Source organism: Podarcis liolepis, assembly GCF_965112155.1.
Source record: "Podarcis liolepis genome assembly, chromosome: 13".
Lineage (NCBI taxonomy): Eukaryota > Metazoa > Chordata > Lepidosauria > Squamata > Lacertidae > Podarcis > Podarcis liolepis.
In genome coordinates, this window is record NC_139573.1 from 39,348,640 (window position 1) to 39,369,307 (window position 20,668).

A 20,668-nucleotide genomic window follows, 5' to 3' on the forward strand; every position below is an offset into this window, starting at 1 on the left:
CCTTCCGTCCCTCTCTCTCCTCTCTCTCTCTCTCTCTCTCTCTCTCTCTCTCTTCTTTCTAGCTTCACCCTTGCCTTGGCTGGGTCCCTGTCTTCTTCTGCCCTCCAGCTCCCTTTGCTTTGCCATCTCCATGCATCTCATGCACTCGCCATCGCTTTGCCTGTTCCATACCTGCTCTCCATGTCCTTTCTTTACTCTCATGCTTTCTGATTGCCCACTTGGAGCTGAGCCAGGCCTGCATGTCTGTTGCCAAATGCATGCTTAGCAATTTGGCTATAAAGGTGAAGGGGAGGGTTGCCTACTTTTGTCCATAACTAGAAAGTGGGGACAATAACTAGACTTGTCTTCTCTACCCCCTTCCCTCCCTGTGCTTCCCCTACTTTAATTCCACCTCCCCTTGCTTGGCTCCAATACTGAAAGTGTGCCACGGGGGAATGGCTTCGGTGCAGTTTACAAAATATAAAATTGAAGTTGCGCATAACATTAAAATATGTCATAATTAAAATACACAATAAGGCAGTACCGTTACAACAGTAGAGCAGTTAAAAACAGGAAACGTGGCAAGAAATCAAGCACCAGGGTATAGGGAGGAAATGTGAAGGAAGGGACAGGTTTCAATACCATATCCCCTGCCCTGCGCTCGCAGTTCATAGGCCCGGCTCTACCATTAGGCAGAGTGAAGCAGCCCCTTCAGTCCTCCATCAATTTCCCTCTATTGGAGGACTGAACTGTGGGTGCTGCCTAAGCTAGCTCGCTGCTCTCACGAGTGGTGGAGAGCACTGTCCAATTGCCAGTGCTGAAGTAAGATTCAACAAGCTCTATATGTGGAACAGTACATCTTCTCATCAACCAACAACAGGTCTTGGGCCGGCCCTGCTGTTTGGCGAGACAGCTCCACTTTATGGCCAAACTGGTGAGTGTGTGTTGAACATTCAGGTGCCTGATTTGGAGCTTGATTGCTTTCTTAGGTTGCCTCTTCTCCTCTCTCTCTCTCTCTCTCTCTCTCTCTCTTGCTTGCATGCTGCTTTCTCACCTCTCACTCTTGACTTTTGCTTTCTCTGCCCCTTCCAGATGATTTGAGGACACCCTGCCACAATGAAAGGGTAGCGAGCAAAGAAATGGGAGGTGAATGGGCAAAGAAAAGAGCCCTTTAGGCACTTAGATTTAGTGTTAAAGGCAGCACACAGACCCACTTTCAAGCAAGCCCAAATGCAGATGTGTCTACAGTCTGTATGCGACCATAAAGCCTTAACCTAGGAACACTTCATGAAATGCATCAGAAAGGCTGCTTCCCTCCCAAAACAGGCTGATGGATGCATAAATGAGTTGTAGCCAGTGAGAGTTTCAAATCCCTCTATGTAACATATATGCACTATGTTTTTAAGCACTGGACATCCAACAGAGTTAAGTATGTTTGAAAATAATAATAATAATAATAATAATAATAATAATAATAATAATAATAATAATAATAATAATAATTCATACCCCGCCCATCTGGCTGGGTTTCCCCAGCCACTCTGGGTAGTTCCCAACAGAATATTAAAAGCACGATAAAACATCAAACATTAAATACTTCCCTAAGCAGGGCTGCTTTCAGATGTCTTCTAAAAGTCAGATAGTTATTTTATTTCCTTGACATTTGATGGGAGGGCGTTTCATAGGGTGGGTGCCACAACTGAGAAGGCCCTCTACTTGGTTCCCTGTAGCTTCACTTCTGGCAGTGAGGGAACCACCAGAAGGCCCTCAGAGCTGGACCTCAGTGTCTGGGCTGAACAATGGGGGTGGAGATGCTCTTTCAGGTATACTGGGCCAAGGCCGTTTAGGGCTTTAAAGGGCAGCACCAACACTGAAGCCAGTATATTTTTTGCATGCTTGGGCTAAGTGAAGTGACCCCTGTTACTTCAGGTTGTACAAAACTGCTTGTTTCTTGTAGGGGCTCCTGTATGGGGTTTTCCTTGCTGGTGCATTGAATGTTTGGAGTTGCATTCTTCTGGCACCCAAAGCAGAGTGATGAGTTGCTGGGGAAATACAAATTTCACCTCAGCAAATACCTGTATTAGAGTAGTAAGTGTAGTGGCAGCTGGAAGGGACACAAGCACCTATTGGCTGGTGCCTGCGACGTCATGATAGCAAGTGTTTTTTGTCATCTTCTTGAAACCTGGTTTGGAGGTCTTTTTGTAAAAAGATTCCTAGAAGCTGAGTGACCTCTCGCTGTGCCGCAAAAGCAAGGAGTGCACATCTAATCCTTTGAAGCAGAAGAGAGCAGAAAGAATCCTTTGAAGCAGAAAGAAAAAGCCTTCAAATGAGCAAGATTGCAAAGGGCCACAAAAATGCTATCAAATAGTCCCACCATAGCAAGGTTACCTTATATGGGGAACGGGAAATCTAGTGGATTCTGAGAAGTCCCACGTGGGTATTAAGATCCTCCTTTAAATCAGTGACTGAAGGCCTTACATCTCACTCAGTTCATTCTTACTGTGTCTATTTGCATGGTTTCTTACTGGGCACTTCCAGACTGTCCCTATTTTGGGGTGGGATTCAGACCCCAGCGAATACAGGATGCACAATTAAAATGGATTTGGAGCCCTTGTGCGACAAACTGGCTTCTCCAAAAATATTGTGCTATATTACAGTAAGAAAAGTGTACCAGATGCAAACCAAACAGGATGAGTGCTCAGGAAACAGGTCATCTGGAAGCAACCATGATATCCTCTAATCCTTTGTCACTTTTGCTCTCCCACAATCTTTCTTTTGCCCAAATCTTCTGCTCTGCCACTGATCTTTATCTTACTTTTGGCCGCCTGATCTTCCTCCTGCTGCTTATATGGCCTACTGTTGCTTCACACTTTCCTTTGTGTCCCTTTCCCATCACATTTCATGTTTCGCTCACTCTTTCCCTCTTGAACTAGTTACCTCCTACTTGTACAGTGGTACCTTGGTTCTTGAACTTAATCCGTTCCGGGAATTTGTTTGACTCCCGAAACCATTCAAAAACCCAGGTGTGGCTTCTGATTGGCTGCAGGAGCTTCCTGCAGAAGCCACGTCAGATGTTTGACTTCCGAAAAACGTTCACAAACTGGAACACTTCTGGGTTTGCGGTGTTTGGGAGCCAATTTGTTCGGGAGCCAAGTTGTTTGAATACCAAGGTACCACTGTATATGCAATTACTTACATTTGCAATTTTTCATACTCACTTTGTTTCTTTGCACAGTATCTTGCTTGCTTACTCACTACTCCTTCCTCCCTTCCTCTCTTCCTCTCTCTCTCTTTCTCTTTCTTTTTCAAGTTGCTCGCTTCTCTTTCAATCACTTGCTTTTTAAATGCTTCACTAAGGATGAAATTAGTTGAGAAAATGACCTGTTCAGGCTCTTTCCAGCTCCTATAGCAATGCACCTGCTATTGCTGGCTGTCCATGGCTTGAGCAGTTATCAATTGCCTGGTGCTGAATCAGGACTCATGCCAGGGTAGCAGTAAAGGGAACGTTGCTACTATTGTTCTGCAGAATAATCCTCTCTATGCAACACCTCTTTCTCTCCTTTGCCTGCCTTTTCCTCACCTTCACTTTGCTTCCAGATCTTGCTTGCTCAGCAACTGATCCTTTACCCAAGATGTCTTCACACATCTATTTATTTATTTATTAAATTTCTATACCACCCTTCACCCAAGAATCACAGGGCGGTTAACAAGATAAAAACACAAAAATACATGGCAACAAATGAAAACAATACCCCCCCCCCCACTTTTAGAGACCATAGATTGTTCAATTAGCCAAATGCTAATTATGAGAAGAGGAATAGTTTTGTTTGGTGCCTAAAGGAAGGTGTCCAGCAAGCCTCCCTGGGGTGAGCATTCCACACATGATACTAAAAATCACTTTCAGCTTTAAACCTGTTGCATTCACCACTGTAAAACTAGCACTGACCGGTATGTCTCTTTTATTTCTTCTGAATTCTTCTCCCACATTAACAGCATTCACACCTGATGCCAAAATATGAGAGGGGCTGACATGTACCTTGCTGTTTTCTGCTTAACTTGCCTAGGCTGTTGGTACTCTTACTTGTGACTCCTCTGCTCATCCTCTGTTTCAACCAACTTTTCTAGAGTGGGTACTTGGCCTTGAGCTGCAACATGGGACCCACTTTCACATTTCTTACTGCCGATCTTGCCGTCTTTTTTCTTCTCTCCTCTTGTTCACTCCTTTATTTTTTGCTGTCTCCTTCTGCTTTTCTCAACCTCTCACTCCCCTCTTAAAAGACAACAACCCCTTTTAAACAAAGCAAAAATTGTGAGTGTGCCACTGGTAGAACCCATCGTTAGACTGAGGTGGTACCCAGCTGTGAATCCTAACCCACCAGTTGAAGACCAGCACATAGTTTTCTTTGCTCAACTGTTCCCTCTTCACCCTGCCTCTAATTCCTGCATCCCATCCTGTTTTCTATCCTTTGCGATTTCTCCTTGCTTACCTTCTTGCTGCTTTTAACTGCTCTGTTTTATTTCCTTGCTTTTTGCTTGACTGTCTCCTCTTTGGCTGCTTTCATTGTTGCCTGCTGCCTATTTCCCTTGGTTTCTGCTGAGCTGCTCTTCCTTCCTCCCTCTACTATAGGGCTGTACAACCACACATCCAATTTGTTTCCATCCCTCCTTTTCATCCAGCTTGACTTGTGATGCTTCCTCAAGCCGTTAGCAAAGGCGCAGTACAGTGTAGGAACTTGAGGAAAATGTGCCTATTTCTGTGAGTGAGTATCCATGTTGGTCTGTTTAACAGGGCCAACAAAAAAGGAATCTAATAGCATCCCATGGACTGGCAGCTTTATAATGTTGACTGGGTGGATTTGGGAGCAAAGGCAGCAAGTGAGTTTGTGGCAGGGTCCTAGATTTATGCGTTTGGCAAATATCCTGTTGCTGAATAGTCACGTTAGATTGGGGGGCTATCCATGAACAAGGACAAACTCGTGCACTTTCATGCATCTGATGAAGGTGTAAAGGTAAAGGGACCCCTGACCATTAGGTCCAGCCGTGGCCGACTCTGGGGTTGCGGCGCTCATCTCGCTTTATTGGCTGAGGGAGCTTCCGGGTCATGTGGCCTGCATGACTAAGCCGCTTCTGGCGAACCAGAGCAGCGCACGGAAACGCCGTTTACCTTCCCGCCGGAGCGGTACCTATTTATCTACTTGCACTTTGACGTGCTTTTGAACTGCTAGGTTGGCAGGAGATGAAGGTCTAGCTGTTGCCAAATCTGTTAATCTTTTAAGGTTCTGTAAAGCTGTTTTGTTTTTTGTGAGTCCTTTTGTGGTTATCTTATATTCTGGAGTAAGGACCAGTTCATTGAAATGAGAAACTTCTTGCTCTCCCACACTTTTTGCTTTGCTGCTGATTTCCTTTCTCTCATGCACGCCTTTCTTCTCCCTTTATGCATGCTTGTCAACTCTTACTTCAACCGCACATGCTTATTTCTGTTCTTTTATTTCTTGCTGACTCTTCCTTCCTGGCCATTCTTTTCAGTTGCTCACTTGTCTCTTTGTGGAGTCCATATATTTCTCTTCTTTTTAACCCCTGTGTCAGGATTGCCTATTGTCTGTTTCTTCAACTTCTCAGTCCTGGCATGTGCACAACCTCACACACTCTTTCTTTCTTTCTTTCTTTCTTTCTTTCTTTCTTTCTTTCTCTCTCTCTCTCTCTCTCTCTCTCTCTCTCTCTCTCTCTCTCTCTCCCTCTCCCATTCTCTGGGCCAATGGACTCAGGTGTGTGTCAGCTACTGGAAACCTGCTTGAAAACACTGCACAGACCGCAAAGACTATGGGGTTTTGTTTTCAATGCCTTAGCCCAGCAATGTCAATGTGGTTGCTGGGTTTAGTTTATGGACTGTGTGTGAACTACTTACTCCCCACAAGCAAGGAGATACTGAGCACAACACACTTCAAGCAGCCACCCCAGGAATGTGTGAATTGGCTTTACAATCTCTCCATTTCACATCTTGTTTTTACTCTTCTGTTTTCTTCCTGTTGATCTAGCTTCCCTTCCCTTTGCTTACATGCTTTTGTGATCTGTCTCATCCACCCCCCTTTAATTTTCCTGTTCTACCTCTATGTGATTATTAAACAATGTCACAAATACTTAATGCAAGAATAAAGAAAATTACCCCACAGTAGTTCTTTCATATGAGCAGTGGCAGACTCGTTCATATGAAAAAGGCCAAGTGATCGAGCGACCCTTCTCCTGCTCTGATCAGATCTGCATTGCTTCATTCCCTACAATGAGCTCATAGTGACATTCCTGGATCTATCCCATTTTATCCTCCCTCTCCTGAGAATTCTGTGAGCCAAGCTTCAGCGAGAATGAAGGTGTGTACAGACCATAATTTAAAAGTAAACTCCAATATGGAAATACGCATACTACAATTTGAGCACCTCTGCCGTACTCCCCATCCCCACCCGCCACCAGATAGATATTCTGGTTTTCAGCAGAAACTGGATTACACAGTGCAGATTGTGTCTGTCACAAAAGCAGCTCTTGCCACCACCCACACCTTTTGGAACAATTTTTCGACAGCAAAAAACAAACAAAAGCAAGTACAAAAATGTTGAACTTTGAAAAAAATCAAAGCACCAAAGATAGATTTAAATCTGGGAATGGTTGTGTGTGCCCTGTGAGGAGTGAAGCAAAGCTTGAACCACCATAGCAGAAAGGTTTCACTCATTTGTGCTCAGTGACCTGCCTAAAACCATCCTTTAAGCTTCATGGCTGAGCCAAGGTTCTGGAAATAGAACAAACAGCTGTGAGCTTCACTTGGAGACACAGCCCTCTTGCCAAATGATGGCTGAAAGATCAAAATATCCAAGCAATATATGCCACCTATTTCACGATATTGGTTGTGGCCTTCTTTGTTTTCCCTCTGCATTCTTTTTTTTAAAGCAATGATTTTAACACAGAACTCCCTGATCCAAATCCAATAGTCTGTCCATTACACCATACTGGCACATAACTAAACTGCAGTGTTCATCCTATGGTTCGTATGAGAATATCCAGGTATTTCCCCCCACCCACCCCAAATTTTTTTTCTGGTTTTTCCTGCCAAAATGAAGGATCGTGTTGCAAATTGCACTATTCATGTTTCTGATAGAACCTCAGATATGTAGACTGCCTGGAGGACTGTATCTATGTAAAGCATACAGAGAACTCGTTGGGGAGGCAATATATAAATGTAATAAATAAAAATTAAATAGCAAATAGCCAGACATCCTTGAGGTATCAAGATGAAACTTTACGATTGCCCAGGTGTATTCAGTATCCAAAGCAGGTCATGGAATATAATTCTAATTTTTATTTACCAATCTTATTGTTTGACATTTTTTCAAATAAAGTGTGGTAGTATTGTATTTCTTAATAAAATGGAGCTGAATTTCACTCATGTTCAAAATGTTCTTTCTTCAAACTGTTCATTCACACACATCCCGTCCCATCTTATAGAAACAAGCCTGGTAAAAAGACCAATGTTGTTATCCACTGAATTTTAGGTAAACACACATACCAGAAATCAATAAGACTGGCTATTAATAAAAGCAGCAGCTCAGCTGAAAACTTATTTATTCAAAAGTTCTTTCAGTGCAACTTATTGCCAAGAAAGCAGTCTCAGAATTGTTGCCCAGGTCATACTCCATAACTTTAAATGAGCTTTAGCCAAGACTAACTCTTCCTAGATTATGTCCATGGCGCATTAACTGTTACAAATAGTGAACAATTTCACTGCATAAAATGTACACAATTCACTGTTTACTTGATCTTTTTGTTAACAGTACAAAAGAATGAGACGTCAGCAGCCCAATATTGCTTTGAGGGTATATCCAGATAGTCTATTTGAATATTCGCTCCAATCGGTTTCTACAAAGTTTGTGGGGTGCTTAGACAATGCAAGCTGTTCATTTAGTATTCATTCTGATTCATTTGTCAGGTGGTTAGAGGGTGTTGCAAACATTATCCCACACTTTCCAAGTCACCTTTAACTGCAGAACCTGAATTTGCTGGTATGTGATTGTATTCAGCTCAAAAATACCGACAGTCCAGGAGAATCCTCAGATTTACAGAGGTCACCTTGATTCTAGAACAAGCACTCGATGCATGATGCTTTCTTTTCCCCTCCCACTACAGCTGCTGCCTCCTCCAGCTACTGCTGGGAATGAAAGCATTCCGTAGATAAATGTCTCAGAAACAGGGCAAGATTGCCTGTTCCAGGAAAGGAAGGGTTAACAAACTCATTATTTTCCCCCCAACACGAAAGTATGTCTGAGCTGGATGTTCCAAGCTTCTAAAGTTGGGCCTTATAGCTTGAGCAAGCAATCCTTGGGATTCTATACAAACAAACTAGAAATTCTTATCGTCTAGTGTTCATTTTGTTATTCTAAGTTCATGGAGGATAACCGCTCCTTCTACCCCTTCTCAAAGTGATCAGGCATTTTCTTCTGTTGGCGATTTTTGAAGACAAGTTATTATTTTGGGTGTTTTTCTTCCATCATTATATATAAATATATTGATGTTCTTCTCTTTATACAATGTGATGAAAGGAGAATCCAGTGATTCAAGCTATATGTCCCACTCAAAGTCCAAAACAAAAACTATATCCAAAAGAGTTTCTTGATTCAGATGTAACAAAGGACACATAGCCAAATGTTTAAATATAGATTTCCAAAGGATACCTGCCATAAAATGCAAGGTAATTATATGATGCAGGTGCCCATATTTTCATAGAACAAAAAACAGAGAGGATTTGCTCATTTGCTATTTCCTCTTTATTAACTGATCCTTGCTGTTCAGATCAGGCCTCAACACAATGATGTAGCATTTGGGGAAAAAGATGGAACCTAGTAAGCCAGCACTGGAGGCCAAGATGGAGAAGATCTCCACAGCCACCATGTATTTCCCCTTGGTGCCCAGGTACACTGGAACAAAGGAGATCCAAACACTACAAAACAAGAACATGCTGAAGGTGATGAATTTGGCTTCATTGAAGCTCTCAGGCAATTTCCTGGCAAAAAAGGCCACAACAAAGCTGACAATGGCCAACAAGCCCATGTAGCCCAGGACACAGTAAAACAGGGCAACAGACCCTTCGTTGCAGCCTAGAATAATTTCCCTCATCGCAGACTGCATGTCAGAATCAGGGAATGGGGGAGAGGTTCCTAACCACACACTGCAAATGCCAGCTTGGATAAGGGAACAAGAAATCACAATGGAGCTTGCCAGTCTTTTCCCCACCCACTTCCTCATTCGGGATCCTGGTTTGGTGGCCACAAAGGCCAGAACCACCGTGATCGTTTTGGCCAGAACACAAGAAACAGTCACTGTGAAAACAACGCCAAAAGCCATTTGTCGGAGCAGGCAGCTCACTCTTTCTGGAGGGCTGAGGAAGATCAACGGGCAAAGGAAGCAGAGCAGGAGGGAAGTGAGGAGAGTGTAGGTGAGGTCCCGATTGTTTGCTCTGACAATGGGTGTGTCCTGATGTTTAATGAAGATGACCAGGACCACCACTGTGAGGAGAGAGAGAGAAAGAGCAAACAATGCTAAGCTCATCCCCAGAGGCTCTTTAAAAGACAGGAAGCTGATGGTCTTTGGAATACATTGTGATTGGTCTCTGCGTGGATAGTGGTCCTTTGGGCATGCAACACAGTCAACCATGTCTGGAAAGAAAGTAATGTATTATTATTTCAGATGTGTTGGAGAGTGACTACTAAGCTGCTGGTGTGGTACTCTTAATGTTAAATTAGAAATATCACAGATATCTCCTTTTTTCACATTACAAGAAATGAGATTCTGACTAAACACCGGAAAGAACCTTTCGACGGGAAGAACTTAAGCAATGCGTAACAAACATTTTCCTTTTAGGAGAGTGTCCATTATGGGGGCTGTCTATAAAGAGGGATGGAGGGGAAATTTGGTTTTGTTGCTATTTGAATGGGAAAGTTATCTAAATTGCACTTCTTGAACCAACACATGAACCAAAGTACAGTACAGTGGTACCTCGCGTTACATACACTTCAGGTTACATACGCTTCAGGTTACAGTCTCTGCTAACCCCAAAATAGTACCTTGGGTTAAGAACTTTGCTTCAGGATGAGAACAGAAATCGTGCTCCGGTGGCGCGGCAGCAGCAGGAGGCCCCATTAGCTAAAGTGGTGCTTCAGGTTAAGAACAGTTTCAGGTTAAGGACTGACCTTCCGAACGAATTAAGTACTTAACCCGAGGTACCACTGTATAGTTACCCTGCAAAATGTGTAATTCTCTAAAAATTTGTGATATATTCTCCAAACAAACAATAAATACAAAAATGTACCTAGTAGTAATTATTTATTAATTTTCTCCACAACTTCTAATATACCGTATTTTTCGCCCTATAGGACGCACTTTTCCCCCTCCAAAAATGAAGGGGAAATGTGTGTGCATCCTATGGGGCGAATGCAGGCTTTCCCGGGCTTCCTGCAGCTCTGCGCCACCCTCCGGATCCAGGCACGAAGCCGCGGGGGGCTCTGGAGGGTGGCGCGGAGCTGCCTGCGCTCCCGGGCTTCCTGCAGCTCCGTGCCACCCTCCCGATCCTGGCGCGAAGCCGCGCGGGGCTCTGGTGGGTGGCGCGGAGCTGCCTGCGCTCCAGGGCTTCCTGCAGCTCCGCGCCACCCTCCCGATCCTGGCGCGAAGCCGCGCGGGGCTCCGGAGGGTAGCGCAGAGCTGCCTGCATTCCGAAGCCTGGTGCGCGCTGAAGAGTGCCCCTGGGCTTCGCGCACCTCTCCGCAAGCCTGGGGAGACCAGCGCAGCTCCCTAGGCTTGCAGATAGCATGCTGTTCTGGGGGCTGGGGTCGGGGGAAGCTCGGGCTTCTCCCGCGCCTGCCCCATGCCTGGGGAGGGGAAAAAATTTCTTTCTTTATTCCCCCCCCCCAAATTTAGGTGCGTCCTATGGGGCGGTGCGTCCTATGGGGTGAAAAATACGGTAACTTATGTTTGAAAAGTATTTATCTTGTGTCTCTTACCCTTCTGAGATGAAATCTTGCCTTGAGGACAAGGAACACAGTCATAGCAGCAGAATGGCTCCCCCTCCTTCTTTTTCTTGCTGGTACCAGGAGGGCAATTTGGGTTACACACAGAAAGGGGTGGAAACTGCCCATTTAATGAAACACATAAACAGTTTGGCACACAGAAATTAGCAGCACCTTTGGCTTCCTATTCCTTCCAGCTAGAAGCAGGAAGACACTAAGTTACTTATTCTGCTCTTCATGATTTTAAAAAATAATGCCAAAACTGAGCCCCCTTTCGGCATTCAGAAGGAATGCATGAGGGCTCAAGGTGGGAAGTGGATTGGGGGCTCATCCTCACCAGCTCTGCCCCCATTATGTATCTCCATACATACTGTAATACATGCTCCACTCCCAATTCTCCAGTCATAGGACATGTAAAAACTCATGGTTCTTGGAGAGGACTGAGGTGCAGTGCCAAGGATGATCTACAAGTGTAAGAGTGGTCTTGTGCTCATTCATGTTCAGCTTGTGGGTTACCAGCAGACATCTGGTTGGCCATACATAGGTAAAGGGACCCCTGACCACTAGGTCCAGTTGTGACTGACTCTGGGGTTGTGGCGCTCATCTCGCTTTATTAGCCGAGGGAGCCGGCGTACAGCTTCCGGGTCATGTGGCTGGCATGACTAAGCCACTTCTGGCGAACCAGAGCAGCCCATGGAAATGCCGGAGCGGTACCTATTTATCTACTTGCACTTTGACGTGCTTTCGAACTGCTAGGTTGGCAGGAGCAGGGACTGAGCAACGGGAGCTCACCCCGTTGCGGGAATTCGAACCGCCGACCTTCTGATCGGCAAGGCCTAGGCTCAGTGGTTTAACCCACAGCGCCACCCAAGTCCCCTGGCCATACATAGTTCAATACAATAACCACCTGAGAGAATAGGAATGTTTTTACATGGTACCTAAAGATGTGTAGAGAAGGTGCCAAGCGAGTCTTCTTGGGGGACAGCTGATTTTATTTATTCCTTTGCCCTTATTTATTGTTTTGAGTTTTCCACAATCTAAGAAGCCCCTTTCCTCATTCTATGGTTGGTGACACAGGGCAGCTACCCACAAACTTACATGGTCCCTGCTTCCTTCCCACCTGAGCAACAAACACCTTATTCTTGACAAAAGGCTCATGTAAAAACCTGGGATGGAGAAAGCCCCAGCCCAACAGCCATGTTTATGCCATATCCAGATGCTGGCCAAGATGGGCCATTGGCCTGACTCCACAAGTTCATCTTACTTTCTTAGGTATTGCAAAAGAAAATGTTTTGAATCAGGCTGGAAAGCCAGGGATGAGCTGAACTGATGATCTCTAAGTGCAATAACGCTCTGTTTTCCTGTATCTCATGGATGTAGGAGTTATGCCCCACCTGGTGAAAGCTTCTGTGCCACACCATTCTGTTGTCATCAATGGAAATTTGCTGGCCTGGGGCAGATTCCACACCCACCCTTCCAACCTTGACCCTCACGAAGGAGTTATTTGGAAAAGTGACCATGTTGGTAATATCAAAGCCAGCTTCTACTTCCCTGCTCTCACTGAAAGATACCGTTTCTCCAGCAGAGTTGTTAAAGGAGACACTCCTAAGGAAGGGATGGAGCTGCATTGGAAGAAAAAATAGTAACTATGAAGTCATGTAAATGTCTTTCCTTGCTGGCACTCAGGATGTCTCCAGACTGTCAGTACACATAGATACTGCTATGCAAAAGTAAGCTGTCCCTGATAAATGGTTAGTAAGCGGAGAATTTGCCTAGTGCGCTAACAATTTCGATTGTTTCCTATGGAGAAAATCTCAATGCTTTCTGGAACAAAAAGAAATGAGGGAAAAAATCCATGGCTTTTAGGACACACTGCTTGGATATCTGCCGCTGTTGCAATTGGGCAACCAGCCTCATATACTCAGCATGAAGGGGTTAATACCATGGAGTAAGCTGTCCTGCCAGGCTCCCTCACTTTGGGAAGAAATGGGCAACAAATCCTGTTTTCTACTCAGCCTAAGTGTGAATTCTCTGCTCCCTCCAGTCACATGGATTTAATCTGCCTCTCTTGTTTCAGACAAGAATGGAATATGAAACTAGTGTTTTCTATACCAATTGTTTAGGAACTATTACCATTTTGTAATCAAGTTATGTTTTACTGCCTGTGCAGATTTTTTCTGACTGCTATATGGAAAAGCACATGTTACCTTTGAAGAATTTTGTAAGTAAACTATATTATAACCTTCAGTGGGATTCACTGGAAAGAGCACATCCTATATTTCTGTGCTTTGATCGGTGCATGTTTTCTCATGTTAAATCTCTATGGTTTCCTTACCCAAAACTTGGGTTTTGGCTTCCCGGGATTTCCAACAAGAATGACATACCTTAATGATCTCAGCTAGGATACAAAAAATAGCTTTAAAGTCCTCTTCATTACTTGTTTGTTTTTTGCTGGTCAGGAACAACCTCTGTGGGTGCTGTGCTTGATCTTCCCAAGATTTTTCCTCAGCTGCAGAACATGCCTTGCCGACTCTCCCCTTTTCTGATCAGGAGGCCCATGTAGAGCTTGTCTGAGGCATGGGGCAGCTGGGATGCACATGGTGTTCTTGTCATTATATCGTAATTTCAGCAAGCCCTGGCAGGGCCCCGTGACCAGTTTAGCTTTTTGATGAACAGGGCAAGTGTATCAGCCGCTCCACTCTCTGCGTGGGCCTGTCTTTCAGTATAGGATCGGATCTTCCGATTAACTTGTATGCAGAGAGGCTGCTTGTGACGGAGCAGAACAGTGCTAGAGCGGATCATCCTGCACTGACAATTTCTCTGCAAAGATAGCTGCTCACAAAAACACAGCGCCCTGCAGGATTGGATCCTCCTGCTTAACAACTGTAAGCGGGACGCTCTGATCTGACACTGTGCTGCTCCTTCATGAGCAACTTCTCTGCAAACAAGGGGAGAATCTGATCCTACACAAAGTGCTCAAACATTTTTAGTGTACTGATTTATACATCATTGCCCATGTCAAATAAAATGTATCTCATGAAAGGAATTACCTGCCAAGGCTGGAATTTCTGAAGCTCCTGCATCCCTCCTTCCACCGCTGTCCTGTATTTGGTCCTGGACAAGAACATGGCATGTAGAGCATGTGCTGTGGCATAGACAGCAGTATAGAGACTGTAGCTGTGGCCAGTTATGCTCATCTCAAAGCCGGACGAAGGGAGATCTTCCAGCTTCTCCTCTCCAGTGCAGGTTCCACTGTCCTGCTCCTCTGTACTGGGGTTTGGAAATAAACAGAGAAATGCTTGTTCCCAAAACTGCTTGACAAAGCCATTTCCATTTGCCTCAAAAGGATTTTGTGCCTGAAGAAAGGCTTTGAATCCTTGCACCATATTTGAATGAACTGCAAAGGAGAGGGAACCATGGAAGACTTGCATATCCCAGCTCATTTGATAGGTCAGTGCTGTGAAATCCACCTGTGCTGTCAGTATCCACACCTTGCCCACAGATGTCTTGGTCACATTTTCCAATTCACCGAGTGTTACCATTTCTTTCAAGTCAGTCATAGAGATTGTTTCTCCATAGAAAACAACAACTTTGGCTTTACTTTCCATCATAGCTTGATAAATTTGGATTGAGTAGGACTGCAGATCATAATACTCTGCCAAATGTGTGATTTTTGGGGTTTTCTTTGAGAAGGCCAAGCAAATGCCTTTCTGGGAGAGCAGAGGTTTCAGGGTCTCAATAAATCTCTCTCCACTGTCATTATCCACAGCGAGCAGCCCAACCCACGTCCAACCAAAGTGCAGCAGTAACTCAACGATCCCAGTGTATTGATGGGCTTCATTGGGCACCATCTTGTAGAAGGAGGTAGATTGGCTTTGACCAGCATCCTCTGGGGCAAAAGAGCCATAAGTGAGCTAAAAGGAAATAAAGGGGCATAATCCATAAATGGATTGGGCATGCGTTTCCTGACTAATTATAAGGTGAGTTGAGACAGTTGCCCCAGGAAAGAAGGCACTGGAAAACTGGGAGGGTGGCAGATCTTTTCTGCATGGAAAATCTTTTCTGCATACCCTCTTTCCCTCTCCTCTCCCCACCCCATTTTTCCTTCTCCAGTTCCTTCTCTTTGTTTCCGTGCAGTCCTGCTTTCCTCTCCCACCTACTCCCTTTCCCTTTCCAGTTTGTTCTCCTTGTTTTCCTGCACTGCTACTTTCCTGCACCCTAGTTTCACCACAGCATTTCACCTTCTCATTTCATGGTGTCTTAATTTCCCATCCCTACCTTTGTCAAACCCCTAACCCACAGAGTCCCGCTCAAGGGCCACAATGTGTGGGGCAGTTTCAAAGAATCCTAGAATTGTAGAGTTGGAAGGGAACACAAGGGTCATCTAGTTGAACCCACAGAAATGCAGGAGGAGGTTGAACAATGTGGCATCAAGCAAATGTTATACCACACTATAGGGGCCAACGCCTTGGGCCTGAGGTCCCTTGGACTCCCCAATAAAACATTTGAGGGGGCTGCCCTCCCCTCCCACAGGTGATGGGCATTACCATTCAAATGGTGTGTGTGCACTGTGTCATTTTGCAGGAGGGGTCTTGTCTGCCCCCCCCATATTTTTTCAAGTTGGCATCACTTGGGGGGGGGGTTGCTCACAAAACCTCCAGATCACTTGAATTTGCTGTTACAGATAGGTAGCCGTGTTGGTCTGCCATAGTCAAAATAAAAAAATTCCTTCCAGTAGCACCTTAAAGACCAACTAAGTTAGTTCTTGGTATGTACATACCAAGAACTAACTTAGTTGGTCTTTAAGGTGCTACTGGAAGGAATTTTTTTATTCTGAATTTGCTGGTATGTGACTGAATCTTATTCAAACATAGTAACAGCCTGGAAGCATCCTGAGATGAATTTTAGCTCAGGCACTTAGTGCATAGTGCTGTCTCTCCCTCCCACCCACCCACCCTACTATGACTGCTACCCCCTCCTGCTACTGCTACTGCTGTGAATTAAAGCATCCCACAGCTAAATGCCTCAGATGAACACAGGAAGTTGCCTACTGCTGTGTCAGACCATTGATCCATCTAGCTCGCCACTGATTATGTGGAGTGGTAGGAGACCTAATCAAAGATGCCACGGACTGACCTTCTACATTCACTGCAGGTGCTCTACTAATCCTTCCAGTAGTGTGATGACTTGCCAGAATAAACAGGAGCAGAAGCTCACCACAAGATTCTGGATTGCAATCTGGGTTTCCTTCTAATATTTTCAGGTATGCACCCCAATTCGCAGTGGGTTGCAGAAAGGTTCCACCAGACATTCTGCTGCCACTGAATCTTACGTCAATGCAACAAATAGGATCACATCATCCACTGTGCTTGAGACACCAGGCTAACTAGAGGAGTCAGGGGAGGCATGTAGCACACACTGCTCAGACACCCAGCAGAGAGAAAAGGCTTAAGAAAGGGGATGAGGAATGCCTACCTACAGCAAGCATGTTTAAATGTTGCTGAAGGGTCAATACTATATGACAGGTGAAGGCACGTTTTATCACATGTGGTGGAACTGTAAAATAATCAAAAGTTATTGGGAAATGATTTATAATGAAAAGAAAAAAATGTTTAAGACAACCTTTGTTAAAAGACCAGAAGCGTTTTTGTTAGGCATTACAGGCCAAGACTTGCCAAAAGAGTGGAAGAAATTATTTATGTAAGCTACAGCAGTGGCTAGGATGCTACTAGCCCAAAGGTGGAAAGATGACAAGATACCAATGGAAGAAGAATGGCAACAAAAACTGATGGAATATGCTGAAATGGTGAAGCTAACTGAGAAACTAAGAGACAAGGAGAATAGACACTTTAAAAAGGACTGGGAACCATTTATGTTGTATTTACAGAAACATTGTAAAAAAGTGGACTCACTAGCAGGGTTTGAGTAAACACTTACAACTAGGAAAACAAGCATAAAAATGAAGACGTAATAATGGGAAAATAGCAAAGTGTAAGATGTACCGTATTTTTCGCCCTATAGGACGCACCTAATTTGGGGGGGGATAAAGGGGGGGAATTATTTTTCCCCCCCAGGCACGGGGCTGGGGCGGGGGAAGCCTGAGCTTCCCCCGACCCCAGCCCCCAAACAGGCAGCTCTCCGCAAGCGTGGGAGCCCAGCGCCGGGCTCCCACAGCTTGTGGAGAGCTGCGCGAAGCTAAGCCTGGGCGCGCTGCGCCTCCGCGCTGTCCCCCGAGCTTGTGGGGCTGTCGGCAGGGAGAAGCGGGCTTCTCCCCACCACCAGCCTCCAAACCACGTTGGGAGACAGCGGGATGGCACGCTGCGCCTCCCCGCTGTTCCCCGAGCTTGCGGGGCTGGCGGCAGGGAGAAGCACGCGTCTCCCTGCCGCCAGCCTCCAAACCACATCGGGAGACAGCGGGATGGCGCCCTGTGCCTCTCTGCTGTCCCCCGAGCTTGCGGGGCTGCTGGTGGCAGGGAGAAGCACGCTTCTCCCCTCAGCCTCCAAACCAGGTCGGGGGACAGCGGAATGGCGGTGTTCCGCCTCCCCGCTGTCCCCCGAGCTTGTGGGGCTGGCGGTGGGGCTCTCCTGAAGCCTGGAGAGCAAGAGGGGTCGGTGTGAAAGCCTGCATTCGCCCCATAGGACACACACACATTTCCCCTTCGTTTTTGGAGGGGGGAAAGTGCGTCCTATAGGGCGAAAAATATGGTAGCTGGAAAAAACATGGTACAAAACGATAAGAATATAACAATATTTAATTAAAAGATTACAAAATCAAGGTAGAAGAAGACAGGTAGGATAAGGAAATATTTAAAGAACCAGAAGAAGAAATTGAGGGAAGTCATGGGAGAAGGGTGGGGGAGATGGGAATCCATATGTTCCTTTTTGTAGCATTGATTATTGTGTTGAATATAAAATTGCAAAACTTATTAAAAATTATATATGAGGGGGGGAAATACTATCTGACAGCTTTATGCTAAACATATTATTTAATTGTGTGAGGCACACTGGAAACACTTTTTGTGGAGGGCAGGATCACTCTCCTTTGTCAGTCACAACTATTTTTTACTATACAAAACCTTTCTGGATAGAAAAGATCATGGTGAATGAGTGAGAAGTCTCCAGTGGGAGATCTTACCTGGGGGATCTTGTAGATGCTCAAGATGTTTGCCATTAGGAGGGAGGTTTCAAAGTCAAGTCCTCCAATAACTGCCATCTGAAGTTTCTGAGTGTCACACTTGTAGTTGGGTACAAGTGTGGATGGGAGGTTCAGAGTAGCCGCGTAGGTCATCCTTTCATTGAAGTAACTGTCATAGATGTGGAATCCCAATGTAATATTAGGTAAGATCTTGGGGTTCTCATTGATCTCCTTGACAGCAAACACCAAGGCCAGGATATGCTGGTAGTTCTTTGGCAACACACTGCACAGAGAATTTTATGCTGTATCATTGTATGCAATTGTATCAAATGTGTGCTATACATTTTTTAAGGGCCACATGATGATTCTTCGGCACGTCAGTGCAAATTGTGTCCTAATATACAAATATCTGTAAAACAAGTTCTGTTAAAAGAATGCATTGTATTCCACTTGTATAACACTTTCACTAATACATGCATTTTGGGGTCATTTTATCCCAGGATACGCATTTTTGTATACATTGTTTGGCTGGAGAAGTACACTAAAATTTGGAGAAGGGTGAATTTCAAATGATAGCTCTCTTTTGATTTCAACATCTTTTTAGAGCATGAGAAATCTGGTAGGTTCACATTTAAATGTGAACTGATTTTAATCCCTCCCCCCTTCTCTAATAAGGAAATACAGTGGTACCTCGGGTTATGTACGCTTCAGGTTACATACGCTTCAGGTTACAGACTCTGCTAACCCAGAAATAGTACCTCAGGTTAAGAACGTTGCTTCAGGATGAGAACAGAAATCGTGCTCTGGCGACGCAGCAGTAGCGGGAGGCCCCATTAGCTAAAGTGGTGCTTTAGGTTAAGAACAGTTTCAGGTTAAGGACGGACCTCCCGAACGAATTAAGTACTTAACCTGAGGTATCACTGTACATATATTTACTTAGGGGTCCTACATGTACCTGAACGAGATTCAAGTGATGCTGTTGCTGACACCATCCTCTGACCAGACTCCCTAAACCTCCACTCCTGCCCAATTCACTCACAGATTGGTTAAACAACTGCTAGATACAAATTGCCACTTAAGCCTCCAGTTGTATTTCTGGCTGGTTGGACAGTTGAATTGGTTTAAGAAATCTGCTTCCTAACCTGAAATTTCCACCAGCTCATTTGTTCTGATGCTCACCTCAAAATATTATCAACACACAGGATAAATAGCCTTATCTGTTTACTTTCACCTCAGCTTTCTCTGGTCTTTGCCACATGTTCCTTTTCACAACTGACAGTTAACTGCCATTTCTTCACTGATCAGAACCTTCATTTGTTGCCTGGGCCAATTGGAGTGAATGTAACTGAACCAGGCCCTGTCTACAAACATTACATGCAATTGTCTCTTTCCCCCCTTCTTCTCTTCCCCTCTCACCATGAAGCCATCACCAAATAGCCCTACACCACTTTAAGAGCACAAGGCCTCAAACTTTGACAGTCACACCCGGACATCAACAGAGGCCATGCAGAAAGCATACTTAGGGTCAGAGGCGTAGGAAGGTCAGGTGGTACCTGGTGCAGAAAATTTCTTGTCACCACCCTCCCACACATTGATATTAAAAAAAAAATGGCCTGCAAAAATAGTTTTACGTTATTTCATATTTTCTTACAAAGGAATGTGGATTATGGGCCTCTGATAACAAGGAGGCGACTGTGGACAGATACTTAAATCTACAGGGTGGATTGTGTTTTGGCTCCACTGAACTGAAATTTCAGCCTTCACGACATATGAAAATGGCCAAGGAAACAGTTATTTACGTGTAGGAGGGTCAAGATATTAACTGATATGCATGAAATTTCAGATATAGCTATATAATTCCTAGTGTAGTAAGATAAGACCTTTGGAGCAGGCATCTTTTTTTTTTAAAAAAAAGTTTTTTTTATGAACCATCCTAGTAGGGCAGTTATTGTTCCTTTTTGACACCTTCCTCCGTGATGGAACCTGGGGCAACCCACCCCCCTGCCCCCCTTACTACACCACAGCTTAGGGTTGCTGCCTAACAAAGCATAGAGTTAGGGTCTCCACCTCCCCCTTTCCAAGCCAACTCTTCAGCTTTGCAACAATTTCCCCATCCACCCCCACCTCTGCCTGGAAGTAAATCCAGTGAAATCAGTGGAACTTGTTTCTGAGTAAGCCTGGTCAGAGCTGGGGGATGTTTTTGTGACATCTGATTACGTGTCATATAAAGTCTTTACAAGGTATTAAGAAGTTGACTGGTCATTAGCCTTTCCTTGAAGTCTTCTTTGTCAGAAGCAGTAAGGAGGTGAGAAGCAAGTCCGCCAAGAATAAGATCACCAGGTTGGTAGTATTCATGTGGAATTCTGGACCAATCATGGATGGTGCAACGTGTATGTTTGCACACCAGATGTGGCAAATGAAAGAGAAGGGGCACAATAAACAACAACATACTGAGGCAAATATTCTTCCTGATCACACACCCTCAGTTCCATCTAGAAAATAAACCTTAGCT

The 20,668-nt window shown here is 44.7% G+C and overlaps 1 protein-coding gene and 1 long non-coding RNA gene across 9 annotated transcripts in view; one reads left to right on the plus strand and one right to left on the minus strand.

The window, feature by feature from the left end:
* Positions 1-7,407, plus strand: LOC310690832. Its single transcript, XR_014518176.1, has 3 exons — positions 1-1,341; positions 2,299-4,980; positions 5,222-7,407. It is a non-coding gene; the product is annotated as an uncharacterized lncRNA (long non-coding RNA).
* LOC310690531 (vomeronasal type-2 receptor 26-like) overlaps positions 6,901-20,668 on the minus strand; it is a 19,840-nt gene continuing 6,072 nt past the window's right edge. For 4 of the 8 annotated variants that reach the window (XM_083469639.1, XM_083469637.1, XM_083469638.1 and 1 more), the window contains exons 3-7: positions 18,157-18,439; positions 14,072-14,935; positions 12,416-12,643; positions 11,016-11,142; positions 6,901-9,674 (exon numbers count right to left, since the gene is read on the minus strand). In XM_083469639.1, the coding sequence (XP_083325765.1) occupies positions 8,776-9,674; positions 11,016-11,142; positions 12,416-12,643; positions 14,072-14,935; positions 18,157-18,439 (2,401 nt within the window). In that variant the 3' untranslated portion in view covers positions 6,901-8,775. Of the gene's footprint in view, positions 9,675-11,015; positions 11,143-12,415; positions 12,644-14,071; positions 14,936-18,156; positions 18,459-19,298; positions 20,387-20,668 lie in introns of those variants that run through there. The other 4 variants (XM_083469642.1, XM_083469640.1, XM_083469641.1 and 1 more) reach the window with 4 other exon arrangements.